Below are 20279 nucleotides of genomic sequence, written 5' to 3' on the forward strand. Positions count from 1 at the left end.
AGGATTATATGATTAGTTAGAAGTTGTGGAAATGTTATAAATAACAAATAATCAATCATTGTTTTGAAGAAAATATTGTTAGGTTTGCTTATAGAAAGCCCGATCTGATCTGCATTGGGTTTGCCAGATGAATTTATATAGTACATGTACCTTCTCTTTTCTTGAAACACAGAGGGTTGAGAGATGAGTTTTCTTATCTAGCTCCCTCAAGACTTTTTCCTCTTCCCACAACTAAAATCTGGCCTTAGGGGCCACAGAATTCAGACATGTGGAGGAGTTTTTAGGTTTTTCTGACAGGTAAAATAAGCAGGTGAAACGGTAGATAACAAACCTTAATCTCTCAACCCTCTGTGTTTCGAGATAAGACATGAGGCCATTACCTATAACGTTGCACCTGCGGGAGCGATTCACACCCGGCATTTTTAAACAAAATTGACAATAGTTTTAATCAAAACAACGATTGATTATTGTTATTTATAATATTTCTACAACACCCAACTACAATTAAGCATATAATCCTACCTGAAACGGGTACAAATCGTTGCTTTTAAAATCGAGGCGTTAAGCCGTTACTAAGACCGCCATCTTTTTAAACGATATGCTGTCATCATGAAGGCGGGGCTAAATATAAGGCTTTTATAACAGCCAATCAAAAGGACAATCGAAAGCACAGTAACTATGAATGGATTTCGATGGCGGTGAAATGTCAGACAAAAACAACGCTTCATTAATTTAAACGCGAATATTTGGAGATAGGCGACAGTTGTGTCACTACATTGGCCTCTGTAAGTTTAAATAATCACAATATCATAAACTTAACTATTTTAAAGATGTTACATGCATTAATAAAGAAATTGAGTTTGCCACTTGGAACTAAAGGCATCCAATCGTAGCTAAAAACAAACACATCAGTATATCTCAACGTTTTTAGCTACGTTCTCGTAGCGAGTGCACTGATGTCAAAGAGAGGGGGAGGGCTGTATATTTCATTTAAAGCTTATTGATAGCATATTAGGCATACTTAGGGAGGAAAGAAACATTTGGTAATCCCTTCTCAAAACTTGAAACATTCATAACTTTGAATACATTATGAGTAATTTGACTGAAATTTTCATATAAGCTTATTCAAATAACAAAGACTATTTGTAAATTATATTGTTCTAGGATGTTCTAGATGTCCACTCTGATTTACAATTGAGAATTTCTTTGATTGTAGGTACATTTTATTATGAAATCGATTTAAAGCAACCAGATAAAACACCAAGTCGTCCAGGTTGAGTGGTCAAGTTAGAAATGTTTATTTGACTTGATTAAGATAAGGATAATAAACTGATTCAAAAGGTAGTCAAGTTAATTCTTGAAATATACATGTATATTATAATTACAACAACAGAAAGAGTCCTCGCCCCCCCCCTCCACAAATCCAATTTAATTATCAAAGTCTATTCAGTCAAAAATAAAGAAGTCAATTATATGATCATTGTGTCACTGGCAATAGGCCTAGAACTAGTAGAACCATGGACCTTATAATACAAGGTCCATGGTAGAACTTATATTAGAAGAACTGTTTACCGTTTTCTTGACACACCACGTACATGGACTAAGACTAGTAATTATTTCCCCTTATTTCATGATGGACGAATGTAGTGCGAGTTATAAATAGACAATTTTTCTTTAATTTTTTTCTCCCCTCTTCCTGCATTTTTGGGTTGACTTTTTGGTCTAGAATTGGAGAAAAGGGATCAAATTTGCAATTTCATAGCAGTTTTGGGTAATACTGATGATATTACAGCGGAGGGATAGGGGGTGTAAAGTGTCTTTCTGCAGAGCAATCATTGTGTCGGAAGTGAGATTTTCACCCCTGTCAACTTCAAATCCGTGTAGCAAAAAATCTAAATGGTCAACCCCCTACAAAATTATGATGAGGAGATTGCCAAATGTTGTCCCCATTGTGCCTATAAAGATTGGAACCAACGGAATGTTGAGCAAAAAGCTACAGCCTGTGATGTTACAGTCATTTAACATTGAAGTCAATGGGCAAATAATTGCTAGTCTGAGTCCTGATGATATAAAGAAGCGTGGCCGACTCGGGATGTTGATATTTTTTCAACGGCTTATTTCCTGAAGTTTTGAATGGAAAGTGTCAGAAATGGTAAGAATACTGCTTTTTTATTGCCCAGCAGTAAGTTTTTTGACTATTTGGTATCAAAATAGCCATGATTGGGGGTATCAGTTGGTTGAGTGTGAATTTTGGGTTGTAAATGTGTAACATTTTGTTCACAATGATATCAAAACATGGTTAGGTCTAAATATTAAGGCCAACTCAACTGCAGATTTGGTCTAAAGTCACTAGATGTAAACAAGACTGACCCTAACCCTAACCCAAGACCCAGTCCTTACCCTAACCCTAACCCACAATCTTGTCAAAAAACATGTACCCTAGGCCTAAGCCAAGACCTAGTCCTGACCCTAGCCCAAACCCACAATTGTGTCAAAAAATCATGTGCCCTAACCCTATTTACATGTTGCGACCTTGAACCAAGTCTGCAGTTGGCCTTAACATTTAGACCTAACATGTTTTTAACATCATACAATGAAATGTTAACATGTACACTCCAAAATTCACACCTGTGTGACTTTTGACCAAACATGCAGTTGGCCTTAATATTTAGACCGAACCTCAAAACATGGCATCTACCTTTGAGATTGGCTTAGACTTATGTGACACTCAAGGTTTACTTTTTTACTGCCTGTTAACTGGTTTCTTTTTGGAGGGCCAGTGACCGGCTGTTCGCTAGAAATAAAGAGGTTTATTTCTATTTCCAGTTGAAACCATATTTTTTTCTTAATTTCTCACTGTTTTTTTATTGCATATTTATCCCCAGCCTCCTATCATTTCAGGTGCCAGGGTAATGTTTCATAGAGTGGAATGATTGACCTCAACACAAGTATTAAAAAAAAAGAAGCAAAACAGGTGAGATAAATGTGCATTTCATACACTTTAAGAAGTACATCCAACCTGATCCCCACTTCTGCTCACTAATAGTAATGGGCTGGAAATTTGGTACTGCACAGGCCTGTCTTCTCCCCTTGACATTTAACTGAATGACAGAATTCCACATTTTGACCATTTTCTGGATGTCAATGACCGTTTCCCTGGATAGTATTCGCCCCAGAATTCTCATTCTCATCCAAATTTAACATTTCAGGTCTACATTTCAAAACCTGATGTCTTCCTGGACTGGCTTTAGGAGAACGATGATGCATATCAATTTCATCCCTGATCATTATGACACCTGTGGTGGAAGTGGAGGGCAAATCGTAATCAGTTTGGGTTCCAGCCCCGAGGACCTCTGTAAACTTTGCTTTTTGGTGATGACTTAATTTCCGAGCTTGAAAAGGACGCCCGTGTGTTTATCATGGCCTCTCATATTGGAAGATAACATTAATGGCTTGTGTGTTGATCGACGGTTGTGCATATCTCTTGGTCAGGAAAGTTGTAGGCACCATCGCCATTGTAAATCATTTGACAGGCCCGAGTGAACAGGGCAACCTATGATTGGTCAGCAATGTATCGGATTCCATAATGGGGGGTGGGGACGAAAAAACTGTTGTAGTGTTACATAATCAGATTATTTCAACTTACTTATCCTGTGGAAATACAGCTATATAGGAGATATTTTGAAATTCATAGGCACTGCATGTTTCGACATTTTAGATTTGACCACAATTTGGTACTTGAAACTATGTTAACAGAGAAAAACTGTGTGGTTTTCGATGAAAGTGTTAAAAGTCTAATATTGCATCATGATTACTGTTCTAAAGTATTTTCGTGTTTGATTTATATTGAATTCATCTCATCTTTTTGAAGAATGCATTTATGTTCAAAAATAAAAATGTTCTGTGGAATTCAAAATTCATGTGCTTTTAAATTATCAGATTCCAAACTGGGGGGTGGGGATGAAAAAGCTGTTGTAGTGTTACATAATCAGATTATTTCAACTTACTTATCCTATGGAAATACAGCTATATACTTATAGGAGATATTTTAAAATTGATAGGCACTGCATGTTTCAACATTTTAGATTTGACCACAATTTGGCACTTGAAACTACGTTAACAGAGAAAAACTGTGTGGTTTTCGATGAAAGTGTTAAAAAGTCTAATATTGCATCATGATTACTGTTTTAAAGTATTTTCGTGTTTGATTTATATTGAATTTATCTCATCTTTTTACAGAATGCATTTATGTTCAAAAATAAAAATGTTCTGTTTAATTCAAAATTCTTGTGCTTTTAAATTTGTCTGAAATTCCACAGTTTTCTGATGTATTATAGTGTTTGCAGAATGCCGCACAGCTCATCTGAAAATGCATAGATTTTCATATTCTTTGGCCAGGGAATTGCATATATGTTTGTTTATTAGATAACAACAGATTTGTTTAAACTGCAGAAACATGTGAGGTATATAGGACTAAGACTAGTAATTATTTCCCCTTATTTCATGATGGACGAATGTAGTGCGAGTTATAAATAGACAATTTTTCCCTTAATTTTTTTCTCCCCTCTTCCTGCATTTTTGGGTTGACTTTTTGGTCTAGAATTGGAGAAAAGGGATCAAATTTGCAATTTCATAGCAGTTTTGGGTAATACTGATGACATTACAGCGGAGGGATAGGGGGTGTAAAGTGTCTTTCTGCAGAGCAATCACTGTGTCGGAAGTGAGATTTTCACCCCTGTCAACTTCAAATCCGTGTAGCAAAAAATCTAAATGGTCAACCCCCTACAAAATTATGATGAGGAGATTGCCAAATGTTGTCCCCATAAAGATTGGAACCAACGGAATGTTGAGCAAAAAGCTACAGCCTGTGATGTTACAGTCATTTAACATTGAAGTCAATGGGCAAATAATTGCTAGTCTGAGTCCTGATATGTATAGCCTACTACATAACAGTGTGAGTGTCAGGAAAATGTCACTGTCAGTCAGTGATCAGATCCCTGATCAGAGCGTATTTTATCTCTAAGTCGTATTTTACTTACACAATATCTACAATTCTTCTAAATGTACGGTGCCGTAGCCATTTAACCATCCGTGTATTCAACAACTAAACTGTTATACTTTTACGGTAACAGTTCGAGATGCTGACCACACCAATTCTTCTTGCTGGCTCCATTTATAACTGTTTCGTAGAAAATTGTGAAAGTGTAGATGATAAAATCAAACTCCATGAAGAAACCCCTCGAAGATTAAATATTTTTCAAAAAAGCGGACTCATGTTCAATTTGATTGAGGACTTTTAAAGTAATTCATAAAACCAAAAAGTACGGAACTTACTCAAATTTGACTAGCTCTACTTCTAAAAGAAAATGGAGGGAAAATCAAAACAAAAATGAAACACAAAATGTGAAAATCTGTGATCGGGAACTATAAGCAACGTGAACATTTCAATACATCTAACAACCGCACAGACAAGTTTTTTGAGTAGTTTTATATGGTTGGTTAATGATGTCAGAGAGGCGATCAAATAGGTAGGACTACTAACCAAGTTCTAAGCTCGGAAACTTCGAAACGCCGACGTCGTTAAATGACTATGATGAGTGAATGACAAAAAGTGGACAGTGGCCAATGCATTGCCAATGAGTGTAGTACTAGTAGGACATGAGTTATTTATTATGAACCTGCACGTTTTGGTCCCTTGCCCCTGGTTGCGGGTCAGTTCATCCCACGACCGTTTCCGCCCAGGGCTGTTGTTAGTGTTTCATCCCAACCTATTTTTTATACACCCACATTATTTGCATTATATATGCATTATTTGAATTAGTGAAACGGAAAAGCCTATTGAATTTCATCATCGGTTACCCAGTGTAATCATTCCGTTCTACTCCACTATACCCTGGGTTAATCCATAGGGTTTCCACGATTTCAAATTATCTGCCCTGGCCTAGAATGTAGCTACAGTCTACGAACCAATCAGAAAACAGTTTACAAACCAATCGTTTCGCCTTCGTTTTTATAAGGGTAGATAACCATATTCATGTCCATTTACTGAATGATTTTAAATGTAAATAATGTATATATTTATAGTTTATTTATATTTAATTGTATTTTCAAAATCTGTAGTATGTGTTGTTGATTTCAAATAAGTATAACATCTATATGTTTGACTTTTGTTATTATTATTACTATTCGTTCTTTGTCTGAAATATGTCATTCTGTTATGTTTATTATTACTGAACTTATACTTGGCAATTTGATTCACTATAACTTGTCTACGATTTCATGTGGACATAAAATTCCGGGAACGAACGAAGGAACGAGTCTAAATAAAACTAATGACCCTAAATTATTATATGAACGTCTGGTCTTCATTAACATAATATATAATTGGTTTTTAATTATTACGCATTTAGAATAGGCCAACTCCTAACATTGTCCGATGAGAGTTACTTCCCTTTGCCAACTTCCTTTTCGATTTAACAATTTATGGGATTGGTCGATAAAAATAGCACACTTATCAAGGGCGGTTAACTTGAAAACGTGTCTCCCCCATAGATTAACCCAGGGTATAGTGGAGTAGAACGGAATGAGTACACTGGGTAACCGAGGATGATTGAATTTCAGCAATCTCCCTTAATTACTTCAAGAGTTATGGCCCTTGTTTCACTTTGTTTCACCTTGTGAATCCTCTAACATCTAAAGTTATCTGCCGATCTGTATTAAATTTATAGGTGTCATTTAAATTAGTAAAAAAGAAGAATCCTATTGAATTTCAGCAATTTCCATTTATTATTTCTAGAGTTACAGCCCTTGTTTCACTTTGTTGCACCTTGTCAACGCTCTAACAATACATCAAAAGTTATCAGCCGATCTGTATGAAATTTATATGCGTCATTTAAATTAGTAAAAAGAAGAATCCTATTAAATTTTATTATGTTTAGAGTTGTGGCCCTTGTTTCACTTTGTTGAACCTTGTGAACGCTAACAATGCCAAAAGTTATCATCTGATCTGTATGAAATTTATATGCATCATTTAGATTAGTGAAACCACAAAGCCTATTGAATTTCAGCAATTTACAATAATTACTTCTAGAGTTATGGCCCTTGTTTGACATTGTTCAACCTTGTTAATGCTCGATTGATGAAAGTTATCATCCGATATGTATGAAATTTATATGCATCATTTAAATTTGTGAAACGGAGGTCTATTGAATTTCAGCAATTTCTGTCAATTATTTCTAGAGTTATAGGCCTTGTTTTTACTTTGTGAACCTTCATTGATTGGCATTTAGTAACTGAACATATTAACACAAGGTACAATTTTATGGATACACAATTACTGAGTTTAATACTAAGCGACGTTTCGACGAGGATACTCTCGTCTTTATCAAGTAAATGATACAGGTATGTTGTTGTTGTTGTTTATTACAGATTTAATGTCCAATACAATAAATATAATATTATTGACAGGTTGATTTAATTAAATTATTTACACTTGAAAATTGTTAAAAACATAGGTATGTGAATAGTAGGCAAATACATGTATATACAGAATATGCAACAAAAATAACAATCAAATACAATTAAAACTTAACACATTTGATTAAGGGGGCCATTAACAACTAAACCCACACAAAGGAAAATCTTACAGGGATTAAAAGGAGGGCAATCCTATTATGTAACAATCAATGTATTAACACTATTAATGGGAAATCAATTAACCTGAGCTATAGATCAACAATAATTTAAAGAGAAGTGTGTGTTTATGGGAGTATGAGTGAACCAGAGTGATCGCTGAAGCAAGGGTAAAGATAAAATAATAAAAATAATAATAAATAAAAAATATATTAATTCATTAAACAGAAAATCATGAAAGGTAAAATCTATTATTAGACTCTAAAACTGGACGAGGGAAACCATAAATAAATTAATTCAATAAACTGAAAATCAAAGAATGTGAAATATATTGCCAGACTGTAAAACTAGATAAGTACTGAAAACCAAGGTATGTAAAATGTATAATTAGACTGTGAAAAAACTGGATAAGCACTGAAAAAGAACCCAAGTATGGGAATCAATGTATAAGTTCGTCATAAGCTCCTGAACAAGAGTGATTGCTGACGCAAAGAGAAAGCATAAATGTATTAATTCAATAAGCTGAAAATCATGAAAGATAAAACCTATTATTAGAGTATAAATTTAAAGTCAATAAATGTGAAATATATTATCAGACTGTAAAACTGGATAAGTACTCAAAATCAAGATATATAAAATATATAACTAGATTGTGAACCTGGATAAGCACTGAAAATGTATTAATTCCGTAAGCTGAAAATCGTGAGAGATGAAACTCGTTATTAGATTATAAACCTGGACGAGGGAAACCGTAAATATATTTATTCAATTAACTGAAAGTCAATAAATGTGAAGTATATTTTCCGATGATTTACAAGTCACTATCTGCTTCCACCAATCCCTCGACCGTAGCAGAGCATATTATTAACAACGGACAACACACAATCCTGTGGGACCAAACAAGAACCCTTGCAATAAATCATCACGAGAAGAAAACAGAAAACGTCTTGAGGCCATCAATATAAACCGCAAGTTAAACTGTGATGTGGGACTCTTTATACCAAGGGCTTATGACCAACTTATACATTGATTCTAATACTTTAGTTCTATTTCAGTGCTTATCCAGTTTTCACCGTCTAATTATACATTTTACATAATACATTTTCAGTACTTATCCAATTTTACAGTCGGAAAATATACTTCACATTTATTGTCTTGTAAATGCCCCTAATTACCTACAAAAGAATAAATATGTGTCAACCCTGTCGATCGCTTGGACGATTTAGCTGTGTATGTTTCGTTGCCTGGCAACCTATTTTTTATTGGGCTGTTTCATCTCCCTTGTTATTGTAATATTTAGCAGTTAAAGGAGCTAATATTTGGGACCTAGAAATTGACACAAATAGGTCGCAACGCATACAATAATGTAATATGAATGTATATAAATTGATTTACATTCAATCGTTTCTGTTTTTACTGTAATTTCTAAGCAGTTAGGTTCGGCGAAATACGCCAGTATTCTCAATCGAATTTCAATCTCTAGCGTCTGGTTTTTCCATTCTACGCTGATAGTATTTATTGGGCATGCTCTCCAGATAAGAATATTGCGTCACCGTTTGACATGACTTGTGGAATATGCCTAGCCTTGTTTTTTCGAGTTCCTTATTACAAATAGCTCTGAAACGCATTATGGTACACGATTCGTGTACCAATGGTAAAATGTTTATTTTGTCTTAAATATTGGATATCAGAAGGTTATCTTTTCCCGGTAAGATCACAACATCAATGTTGATTTAAAGCGACAAATAAATCGACCCACGGATGGCTCGGCTACAGCTCGGATTTAAATAGGATTTCACTAATTGATTAAATCAGATAAGGGGTAACCTGATGAAAATACGTCAGTTAGATCGAGGCTAAATGATAGAGTGTACTTAGCGAGGCCGCTGTAAAGCGTTTCCGTATGCCATTGATAACTTTACTTGATAATCGAGATATGTAGGTGGAGTTAACGCCTGTCAATCAAACGTTCGTCGATGATGAAGACACATTTCGCTACCATTTCTAGGCAAATATTACAACGATGATAACTATGTTCAGAATAAAGTAATTTGACTGAATTTTTCAATATATTCTTCTTTCATCATCTACTTTTGAACTGTTATAGCAAGAATGACCAACTCTCTATAAATATCTCCCATAATATCTTTAATTATTTATTGTTAAATGAACACATAATTGATTAATAATAAAAACATGTAAATATTTGGGGTTAGAGTTGGGTTGAGGAAGCCAGATAAAGTAACAAATAGCGTTGGTCAGAATGAATGTCCATCCTAGAGTTTTTATCTAAAAAATGTTGATATCTTTTTTGTACGTGACGTAGTCATGGCAACAGCCAGGGGTGACAGTTTTTTTTAGCTGCCAAAAAGAGAGAGGGGGGAGAGAGTGTCTGGGGAATCGAAGGATATAGTTGATTGTTATTTCGCGCTTATAGTTACAGTAGAATGTATAGATAGAAAAATAATAGCTGTGTACTCTTATGATGTTTATCGAAAAATAAATAGATCATCTAATAACTTTTGTGTTCAGTATTCGGAACATGTTTTGGTAGCAGAGCGTGGTTTCGATCCACGGACCTCTGGGTTATGGGCCCAGCACGCTAAACATCCCCCTCCTTGATGTGACCCAGCATCAATAAAAAAAACTAAAACGTAAAATAATGAATGAATGGACAAAATGAAGATAATTAATAATATAAACTATAAACTATTAAAATACTATTACTGTCTACTTATTGAATACAAAGTTCCAAACACTGATTAACAATGGTTGCCATGCAACTTAATATCAAATCTAAAGTTCGACTATCAAAATGTTCAAATACTCAATGACTGGAAATTTAGTTTCTATTACACACGATACGTAACACATCTATAGTCAGATATCTAAAGGGCACAAACGATTAATAAAACGCTTATAGATCTTTTCTCCAACTTTAACTTCCACAACTCGTGTGTGGTTATCACTTCCCGGGAAGGTGCGAACAGTACGACCAAGCGGCCATTTACCACGTGGAGTCTGTGGATCGATTACAATCACTAAATCACCAACTATGAAATCCCGATGAACTATATTCCACTTTCTTCTGGCATTCAATGTGGGCAGGATTTCCTTCAATGGCTTTTAAGGCATCTCCCTCTAAATGTTGGCGTAGCTGTAGCATTTTGTATGATTTCGAACACGAAGATTTGTCTATACATTCTGTGAAAGCGTCTTTAAAAAGTTGGTTATCTAGCTTTGAACCACTAAATTTGGGGATCGAAACTTTATTAAGTTGTTGAAATATGTCTCTATCAACTTGACGAATAAGGTCTTCCTTATTATTATTATTATTCGTCGAAGAACTATTTTCAAGCGATGGTTGAACCGATGTATTTATATGATCTGCTGGATGCGACGATGCTTGTTCTTGTTGCGGTGACGATGGCCGTTGATCTGATGATGGCATGTCATTATTAATTTCGAGCTCTGTCGCAGCCTCCCTTGACTGTGTGTTAGTCGATCGTGGATTGGCTAAGAACTGGGTGGCCTGTGTAACTAATTCACTAATTTGTTTATGGTCTTCTACGTGTTCCAATTCTGATTCGAAACTATCACTATCTATACTAGTAAGTTCTGTTAACACACAAATTGCCTCCTCTTGACTAGCCATTAAAAATCGCAATGCAGATCTTATGTCGTCTTCGTTTATGTCATACACATTGCATGCTAAAGCCAAAGTTAAATTTATTCGCGCCTTTGCCAGCTGGCTGTTGGCCATTCGTCTCTTTTTCAAAAGCGCTGTTAATATTTCGTTTTCGTTGGGATTATTTGTATTCTTCGAATCTGCCATTTCTGAATTTGATTGTTTACACTAATTAAGTTCAAATAAGCACATATAATAATAGAGTCTATAACCACGCACGAAATGAAAATAGTGTACTTACAGTTCTAATAAGTCCTATATAAAACCACGCTCTGCTACCAAAACATTGAATTTTCTTCAAATTCTTCCGTTCGACCATTCTCTTGAAGTGCGATTATACTTAGTTCTAATTTCTCAACAAAATTTTCAAAGTTCTTCAAATCATTAAAATTAACCGTACGCATTTGACGAATTGTGTCCAAATGTATCAATACTGAGCGACGTTGACCTCCAAATTTGTCATCTAAACGTTTGACGGCTGCATCAAGCGTTATTCCAGCTCTGCACATGGTTAATAATAGAATAGTCTCATGTACAAGTGAGACGTCGTGTTTGATAGTCAATTTTAATATAAGGATATATTAGAATCTGAATTCTACACGTCAGAGTCATTGGCCATATATTAAATTTAAAGCATGATTTCAGATGTAGGTTTTACTTGGCGGTGAATTAATCTATCAATTCAGATAATGGAATTGTACAAATGTGCGAGTCACAGACTTTAAGCTATTCGTCGATTCGCGCAATTTTTTAGACCTGTCGATGTCGAAGAAATGAAACGGTTTTATATTACGATATTCAAATGGATGAAAATAAGGACCAAAACAATTTAATCATGTTTTTGTACCTACATGGATAATGTACATGTATGATGTGGAAAATTATAAATGATGGGTAGGTTAGTTACTAAGGTGACTATTCGAAGCCTGATTAAACGCTATATTCATTTATTTATTTATTTGATGTAAATATTTAAAAAAACCGCACACATTTCTTGTACTAATTGTAAATTTGGGATGAAACAGCCCAGGGTGAAACGGTTGTGGGATGAAAAGACCTGCTCCCTTGCCCCCTATCTATTAAATGGCTTGGTTTTTTTCAGATGACATTTTTACCTGACAATTTTTACTTTTCAAATATCTTAAAGATATTTTATAACTGGCTAATAGTTTGACTTTGATATCAGCATGCAATAGATGATCATCGAAATGAAACTAATACAATAAAATTTACATGTCAAAAATCAAAAAAAATTGGCTCAAGGTTCAACTCATATTACTTCAAATGAAATAACATAATTGAAGAGTCTGAAGTACTTAATTAGGGATTAATCTTATTAAATTACAGATCTATATTTCATTTCATTTTTTTTATACGCCCACATTGAAATGTGGTTGTATATTAACGAAGAAGCCTATTGATTTTCAACTATTTCTGCCAGAGTTATGGCCTTGACCTCTTTGAAAATTTTTGTAGAAGCTCCAGAATTTAAAGTTAATATCTGATTTACTTTAAATGTATACACATTGTTTACTTTAAGGTCATAAGACGAAGAATCTGAATGATTTTCAACGATTTCCGATAATTACTGCCAGAGTTATGGCCCTTGATCACTTTGAAATATCTTGTGGATTTTTTAGATGCTAAAGGTATCAGTTGACTTAAAATTTATGCACAGTGTTTAAGGTTATGAGATGAAGAAGCCTGTCAAATTTCAACCATTTCCAATGGTTATGGAAATTGATATTAAATATTTTGTATGCTAAATGTTAGAATAGAGCAGAACTAGAAGCCAAATGAATTGTTAGTCGTAATCAGATTTTACTTTAGTGTGTTGTAAATGTTTTCATTTCTGATGAAAGAAAAATATATGCGACAACCCTTGTTGATCCCCCTAGGCGACTTAGCTGCTGTGGGCGTATGTTTTGTTGCCTGGCAACCTATCTTTATACTTTCTATGGCCTCTACATGTAGATTTGACCGGTTGTTGTGGAAGGTTGCGTCAGGGGTATTATGAGCGGCTTTTGACCCTATGACATCAGGATTGACCAATCAGCAATGATGTTTCTAGTAGGTTACCCACAGTTCCATGCACGACCTCAAGCCCGCCGTAACAGATCGTTTCATTGGCTAATCCCTCACATCATCCAGAATGCGGGTTATATAACAACTCTTCCAGATCCTAGTGTAGTAAAGACAAGTAAAACGAAATTTTGAATTAGAAAAAAACAAAATGAAATAGACCTGTTCTCGAAACAGGTTTGATAGTTTTTATACGACCCAGTCATACACTTATACATTAACTTAACATTTAGTAGCATGTTTTTGTTGTCCTGGGTTTTGTTTGTTTTTTTCAAGAATATTAAAGAGAAAAAGGATTATTAAAATCTGTCAGACAGTCCCAAAACAAATATGATTACAGACTGGTTGGAAAACTTTCGGAATAAGCACCAAATGGCTTAGTTAATCGTTTACCATCAACATTTTACCCGATTACAAAGTTTGACATTTTTTTTAAACAAGCGGTTGCCATGCAAGATACGCCCACATTTTTCAAGAGATGGACAGAGAACAAGCTCAAGCAAAGAAACGATTTTTTGTACAATCAGGGGGAATAATCCAGGAAGTTATGGTCCGATATGCGTGAATCTACAGGAATTTAGATCTTCGGGATGTAAATATATTTTAAGTTTCATCAAAATCAGATAAAAATTGTGACCTCTGGGGGGTCCACAACCTTGGTATTACATACTTTTACACTATTTGCGTACAAGGAGCTAGTGGCCATTCTGTCGGGCAGTTTCGATTCAATTTTTACGAAATTCAAACTCAACCATCATTATGCATTATGGTGTAATGGTGGTATATTTAAACGTTTTTTAAAATCGGGTAAAAATTGATGGTCTACTCGTATTTCGAATTTAAACTGCCAAGGGTTCCTTTTGCTGCAGGGCAATGTGTACACGGGACCACAATTTTTGTCCCATCTGAAAGGCTGAACATTGTACCTTTCCAGGTCCTCCAATCTGCACCAGGGACATGAGGAAACCACAAGGAACTGTCTCGAGCAATACCTATAGCGAACCTTCTTTTTAGCGAGCCCACACCTTACTCACTGAACCACCATGGCTCTTTTGAAAAAATAAAAATAAAAAGACTCAATTGTTGTTAACACCTGCAAATCTTCTTTAATGGTATTCTAGAAGACATCATGTAGACAAAAGACCTGTTATATAAATTCAATGGCAAACAATTACATACTCAAATGACTTATTTTCACTGTTTCACCTTTGTTTATAAACTAATTTTGATAAAACTTTCAGAATATGCCCCAAATAACTCAATTTATCGTTTGACAGTGACATTTTACTTGATTTCAAAGTCTTATACTTTTATGAAAAAACTTCAATTTTATGATGTCACTTTAAAAAAATCGATGTCAATTATAAAATTTCCACTGCGACAATCGATTGCGAATAGTGAATGCTTTCCCAAAATATCAATCTATTGACATTCGGATGTGCGCGCTGCATCCTAAGGTCTGTCATTGAGTTAACTGGTGTTGTAACGATTCCGCGGTTGTATGTGAAAAGGAATAGGGTCGCCTGTCAAACCTCAAGGGTTTTTGCCAGGTTCTCAGTTTTCCTCCCGCTACTAAAGACCCCTATGCGCAAGCGAATTATTGAAATAAAATCGAAACATTTGTTAGTCCCAAAATGACCTAGTTTGTGTCGAGTGGACGTTAAACCCCATTTCTCTCTCTCTCTCTGAATTTGAATTGTATTTTTAATGGGCTTGTCCGCCCTCCGTCATTCTTTCCCGGTTGAAACATGGCGGCCGGTCTCCAGTGACGCCCCATAACGTTAACATTACGTCAGTGGGGGTCACGTGACCACAATACACTCTAGAGTTAGATAGTCAATATAATAATAATAACAATGCTTTATTATACAATGTATTTTAACTTTATTAGATTACTCTTAAAAGTTGATAGACAACTCGTATTGACAAATATTTTTAAATAAGGCAAAATTAAAGAAGTTGAAAATCTGACTTCATCTTCAAAGGGGAGATAATCAGAAAATTTTTGTTGACATTTTTTGCTTAATCCACCCATATGAAAGTTTCAAGTCGAAATCTTCAAAAATAAAAAAGTTGCGCTCAGAATTTTCACTCTGTTCACTTTTTATCTTAAAATTGGGCCATGTCCATGAATAAAATTTGAGAAATACAAACAGCTACAAATTGGTGAAAACCGCATTCAAATTGGTGAAAACCTCATTCAAATTGGTTGAAAAACAAAAAAGTTTCCATCAATGTCTAATATTGGTCTATTTTGGTCGATGACGTCATTTCTTGTTAACATCTTAAAGTTTTAATTCTTCATTCACCTTTTGAACTAAATATTTTTCGTATAGTATAGAGTAATATAAAAACTAAATAGGATCTGTGTTTTAATCAGTTGTACTCATGAATCAATCAAATGATTAGAAATTCACTATAGTATCATTGTAAAAAAGGATACAGTATTTATCACTCCAATTACACCATATCTTTAAAATTGAAAACACTCAAGTGCGTATATGATTTATTGGTAAGGCGAAAATACAGAAGAGTTCAACATGATCAAAGATATTTCACATTTTGTGGTTTTATGATTTGTTTTTAACTTTGTTTTTTTGTTTTTTGTCTTTTATGTAGATTATGGTAAATGTAGTAAACATTAATTTTTTTGTTGAGTTTCACTTTTGTTGTAAACCACATTTCTGTAAAGCGGACTTGAGTTTTAATCCTTGATTGTTATGACCACATCCTCCCTATATAACATTTTATTTAAGTCATTCATAAATTTTAAGGCATATTTATAATGTTGATTAAAGATATGTAATTTTTTTAGATCTAAAAGTGTGGTCAGTTATTCAAATATAGGTGATGATGATGATGATGGTGAGTTACATGTATATATCCTATTTAATTTTTGTCCCCCGCCTTTCAAAGAAAGCAGGGGACTATTAAAATGACTTTGTCCGTCTGTCCATCACACTTTTTGGGACACAATAACTCTCCTTCTAATTAAGCTAGAATGTTCAAACTGCAATTTGATTGGTTGATGCTTTGGGACACGATAACTTTTGTTCTACATGTAATTAAGTGATGAGAGTGATGAAACTTTGTGTATAGTTTCATTATATCAATACCTTGACTGAGTTTGATATTGAGCATTTTCTGCTTAGGGTAAGCAGAGCGATAAGCAATTTGATTGGTCAAGAATTTGGAACACAATAACTCTACTTTCTAGTTGAGCTAAAATGTTCACACTTGGTGTAGGTGTTTATTAGGTGAATGCCTTGATGGAGTTTGAAGATGAGAATTTTCTGCTTAGAGTAAGCAGAGATAAGCAATTTGATTCTATCTGATAGAGAGTGATGAAACTTAGTGTATAGTTGATAATCAGTTTGATTGCTCGATACTTTTGAAAAAAATAAATGTGTGATTAATTAATGTGTCATCTATTTATTTTGGGATTTCAACGGGGGACATCAGCCTCAATGTTGTCTTGTTTTAGTTAGAAACATTGCATCATTGGCAGTATACTCAGTATAGGTCAATAGATATTAATTAGTGGACAATCATAATTCAGACTTTATTAAATTTGAAAACAGAAGGAATATTCTGAAAGAAATGTATTTTATCACATAAAATGTGCTGTATATTGCAATCACAGTCTTCCAACCAGAATTTGAAAGAGATTCATCAATTATTTGCAGAAAATATGTCAAAAATTGCTAGTGAATTCAATGGAGTCTATATTTTTATACACTCACATTGAAATGTGATCGAATATTGTCGACGCACCCGTCCGGCCAGCGGTCCAGCGTCCACAATTGCTTGTGGACGCTCTAGAGGCTAAAGTTAATATCCGATTGACTTTAAATTTATACACAGTGTTCAAGGTCATGAGACGAAGCCTTTTGCTTTTCAGTGATTTCCGATTAAATTACTACCAGATTTATGGCCCTTGATCACTTCAAAAAATCTTGTAGACGATCTATAGACAAAAGTTAATATCCGATTTACTTCAAATTTATACACAGTGTTTAAGGTCATGAGACGAACTTAAGAAACCTATTGATTTTCAACGATTTCCGATAATTACTGCCAGAGTTATGGCCCTTGATTACTTCTAGAAATCTTGTGGACGCTCTAGAGGCCAAAGTTAATATTCGATTGACTTTAAATTTATACACAGTGTTTGAGGTCATGAGACGAAGAAGCCTGTTGCTTTTCAGCGATTTCTGATAATTACTGCTAAAGTTATGGCCCTTGATCACTTTGTGACACTCTAAAAGCTAAAGTTATGATCCGATTGACTTCAGATTGATACACAGAGTTTAAGATCTTGAGACTTGAAAAGCTAAATCCATGATATTAAAAGTTTTGTATACAAAACGTTAACATGGGGCAGAACTTTATAAAAACCAAACAAATTCTAATGGTTTTCTGATAATTACTTCATGAGTTGTTGCTCTTAATCAGATTTTAGTGTATTATAAATGTTTCATTACCGAAAAAAGTAAAAATATGCGACAACTCTTGTTAACTGCCCGGACAATTTAGCTGCTGTGGGCGCATGTTTCGTTGCCTGGCAACCTATCTTTGTTATTTTTGTATGTCCATGTTCATAAAGTGGACATATATTGCTGTCACCCTTGTCTCTGTGTGTTTGTCTCCTACAGGCCACAATTCTTAAGTGATCGTCTTGAAACTTTACTTACTTATTCCCTATACCCTAAGGATGATCCCTATTGTTTTTGGTGCATGCCCGACCCCCAGGGGCAGAGTCGTCTACAGACCACATTTCTTAACGTATCATTTTGAAACTATGCATACTTATTCTTTATATCCTAAGGAACACCCCTATTGTTTGAGGGGCATGCCTAATGCTCAGGGGCAGAGCCATACCCATTTTCGCCTACAGGCAACAATTCTTAATGGATCGTCTTGAAAACCTTTCATACTTATTCCTTATGCCTAAGGATGACCTCTCTTATATTTAGTGCATGCCCAACCCCCTGAGACAGAGCCATGCCCTATCTTCGTGCATGTATGTACGTCGGCTATAAGCTGCAATTCTTAACATATCCTTTTGAAACTTTGCATACCTATTCCTTATACCCTAAGGATGATCTCTATTGTATTTGGTGAATGTCGACCCCCATGGGCTGAGCCACATCCACTTTTCTTTGTGTGTCTGTCTGTGTGCTGCCTACAGGCAACAATTCTTAATGGATCGTCTTGGAACTTGGTATATCTATTCCTTATAGCCTAAAGATGCCAGGAGCAGAGCCACGCCCACTTTTTTTTTTATTTTTTTTTTTTTTATGGTCTACAGGCTTAAATATATACTAAATAGATCATTTTGGAATTTGTTCCTTATACTGTAAGGATAGCAACTATTTTAGTGAATGTCAAGACCCCCAGGAGTGTGGTACCACACCCACCTTTTTGTTAATTTTTTTGTCTGTAAATACTCGACAGGTTGCAATTATTAACAGATTTTGTTCAAATTCAATCATTTCAATAACAGGGTGGTACCTATTTACATTGTTCATATCCACCCCCCAGGGACAGCCACGTCTAATTTTTGTGTTTATTGTCTACAGGCTGCAATTTGGAATGAATCATCTTGGAATTTTGCATATTTATTCCTTATACTGTGAAGACATCAACTTTTTATTTTGGTGCATGCCCTGACCAAATGGGGTGGTGTCACACCCACTTTTTTTGTTAATATTTACTCTGTATATTTGGCAAAACAAACCCAACACCTAGCTTTGCAGCCATATCATATTTCATTCTCTTCATTTTAAAAAAGTAGCAAAGCAGGAATGTGGACGTATATTGCAGCGTTATCGATGCTCTTGCAAATTTAAATCTTTAAATGGTCAAACTGTTCTAATCTAAACTTAAAATCGTAGCCATCTAATGTCATCAAAAATTGATTATGGTCTTGTCATGTGAATTAATGTCTAATTAATAATTTATATAACATTTTAGGCCTAAAGAAAGACCTGCAATTTAGCTCTTGCATAATGTCTGTTTAAATGCTGTTATTTGCGATACCTTTAAAAGAGGGTACATGTATACCTGTTGTGTTGGCAATGTGTCATATCAAATGTTGTGAAATTACTTTCTTACAGATGACTTTACTGATCCGACGCCACCTCCAAGTAGAAAACTTAACAATGGAAAAGAAAACAAACTACAAATGAAAGAGAAGATAAAAAAACCTGCAGCTAATTCTAATGACAAAAAGAAAGCTAATAGGTAGGTTATTATATAAATGGCACTAAAACAAATTGTAAAAAGGATGCATTAAATGCAAATGTCCACTAGATGCGATTACTGCAGTGCCAACTGCACAGATAACACCATAATTCCCAAGGAAAATATGTTCATTATTGGCAAATTCGATCCTCAATTTTATATCATATGGATTTATGATGCCATAATATAACTGGGGGTAAAAGGGATTATCTGATAACATGACTGGCAACTGAGTAAGAGTATTCTAATTTCAACAGTATTTATTTTTTTATATTAGTCTAAATGTGCATGATCATTGCTGTACCACACACCATGAAATTTTGTCATTCATAGACTGTTTTTGATTGGTCGAAATTCTAACCTCATGACCGGCATATGGATTTTAACACTGAACATTGTTAACGCTCAATTAATATTCAAAATGTATTACGCTTACAGAAAAGAAAAGAATTCGATTTTAATATAATAATTTTTATTTATTGTGAAAAAAAGATCAATGTTGAAACAAATTTTATTTATTTTAAAATGAAGCAACATTTATAGTTTTAGACTCTATAATTACCTGGCCACAACTTGCCACAAGAGGGGTACAACTAAATGACATTTAAATCCATCTCAGTACATGGCCTAT

The 20279-nt window shown here is 34.6% G+C and overlaps 2 protein-coding genes across 3 annotated transcripts in view; one reads left to right on the forward strand and one right to left on the reverse strand.

The window, feature by feature from the left end:
• LOC126823704 (solute carrier family 45 member 3) overlaps positions 1 to 20279 on the reverse strand; it is a 44157-nt gene that overhangs the window by 15444 nt on the left and 8434 nt on the right. Inside the window, exon 1 of one of the 2 annotated variants that reach the window (XM_050552658.2) lies at positions 5040 to 5276. The exons of the other annotated variant lie outside the window; for it this stretch is intronic. The gene's annotated coding sequence lies outside the window, so the exon portion shown is untranslated. Of the gene's footprint in view, positions 1 to 5039; positions 5277 to 20279 lie in introns of those variants that run through there. 2 annotated transcript variants of the gene reach the window in all.
• The window catches only part of LOC126823719 (RAD51-associated protein 1-like), a 35108-nt gene that overhangs the window by 5847 nt on the left and 8982 nt on the right, over positions 1 to 20279 (forward strand). The window contains exons 2-3 of the mRNA XM_056101746.1: positions 16218 to 16267; positions 19522 to 19648. Coding sequence (XP_055957721.1) covers positions 16218 to 16267; positions 19522 to 19648 — 177 coding nt within the window. The remainder of the gene's footprint in view (positions 1 to 16217; positions 16268 to 19521; positions 19649 to 20279) is intronic.

The sequence above is a fragment of the Patella vulgata genome, chromosome 6 (assembly GCF_932274485.2).
Source record: "Patella vulgata chromosome 6, xgPatVulg1.2, whole genome shotgun sequence".
Lineage (NCBI taxonomy): Eukaryota > Metazoa > Mollusca > Gastropoda > Patellidae > Patella > Patella vulgata.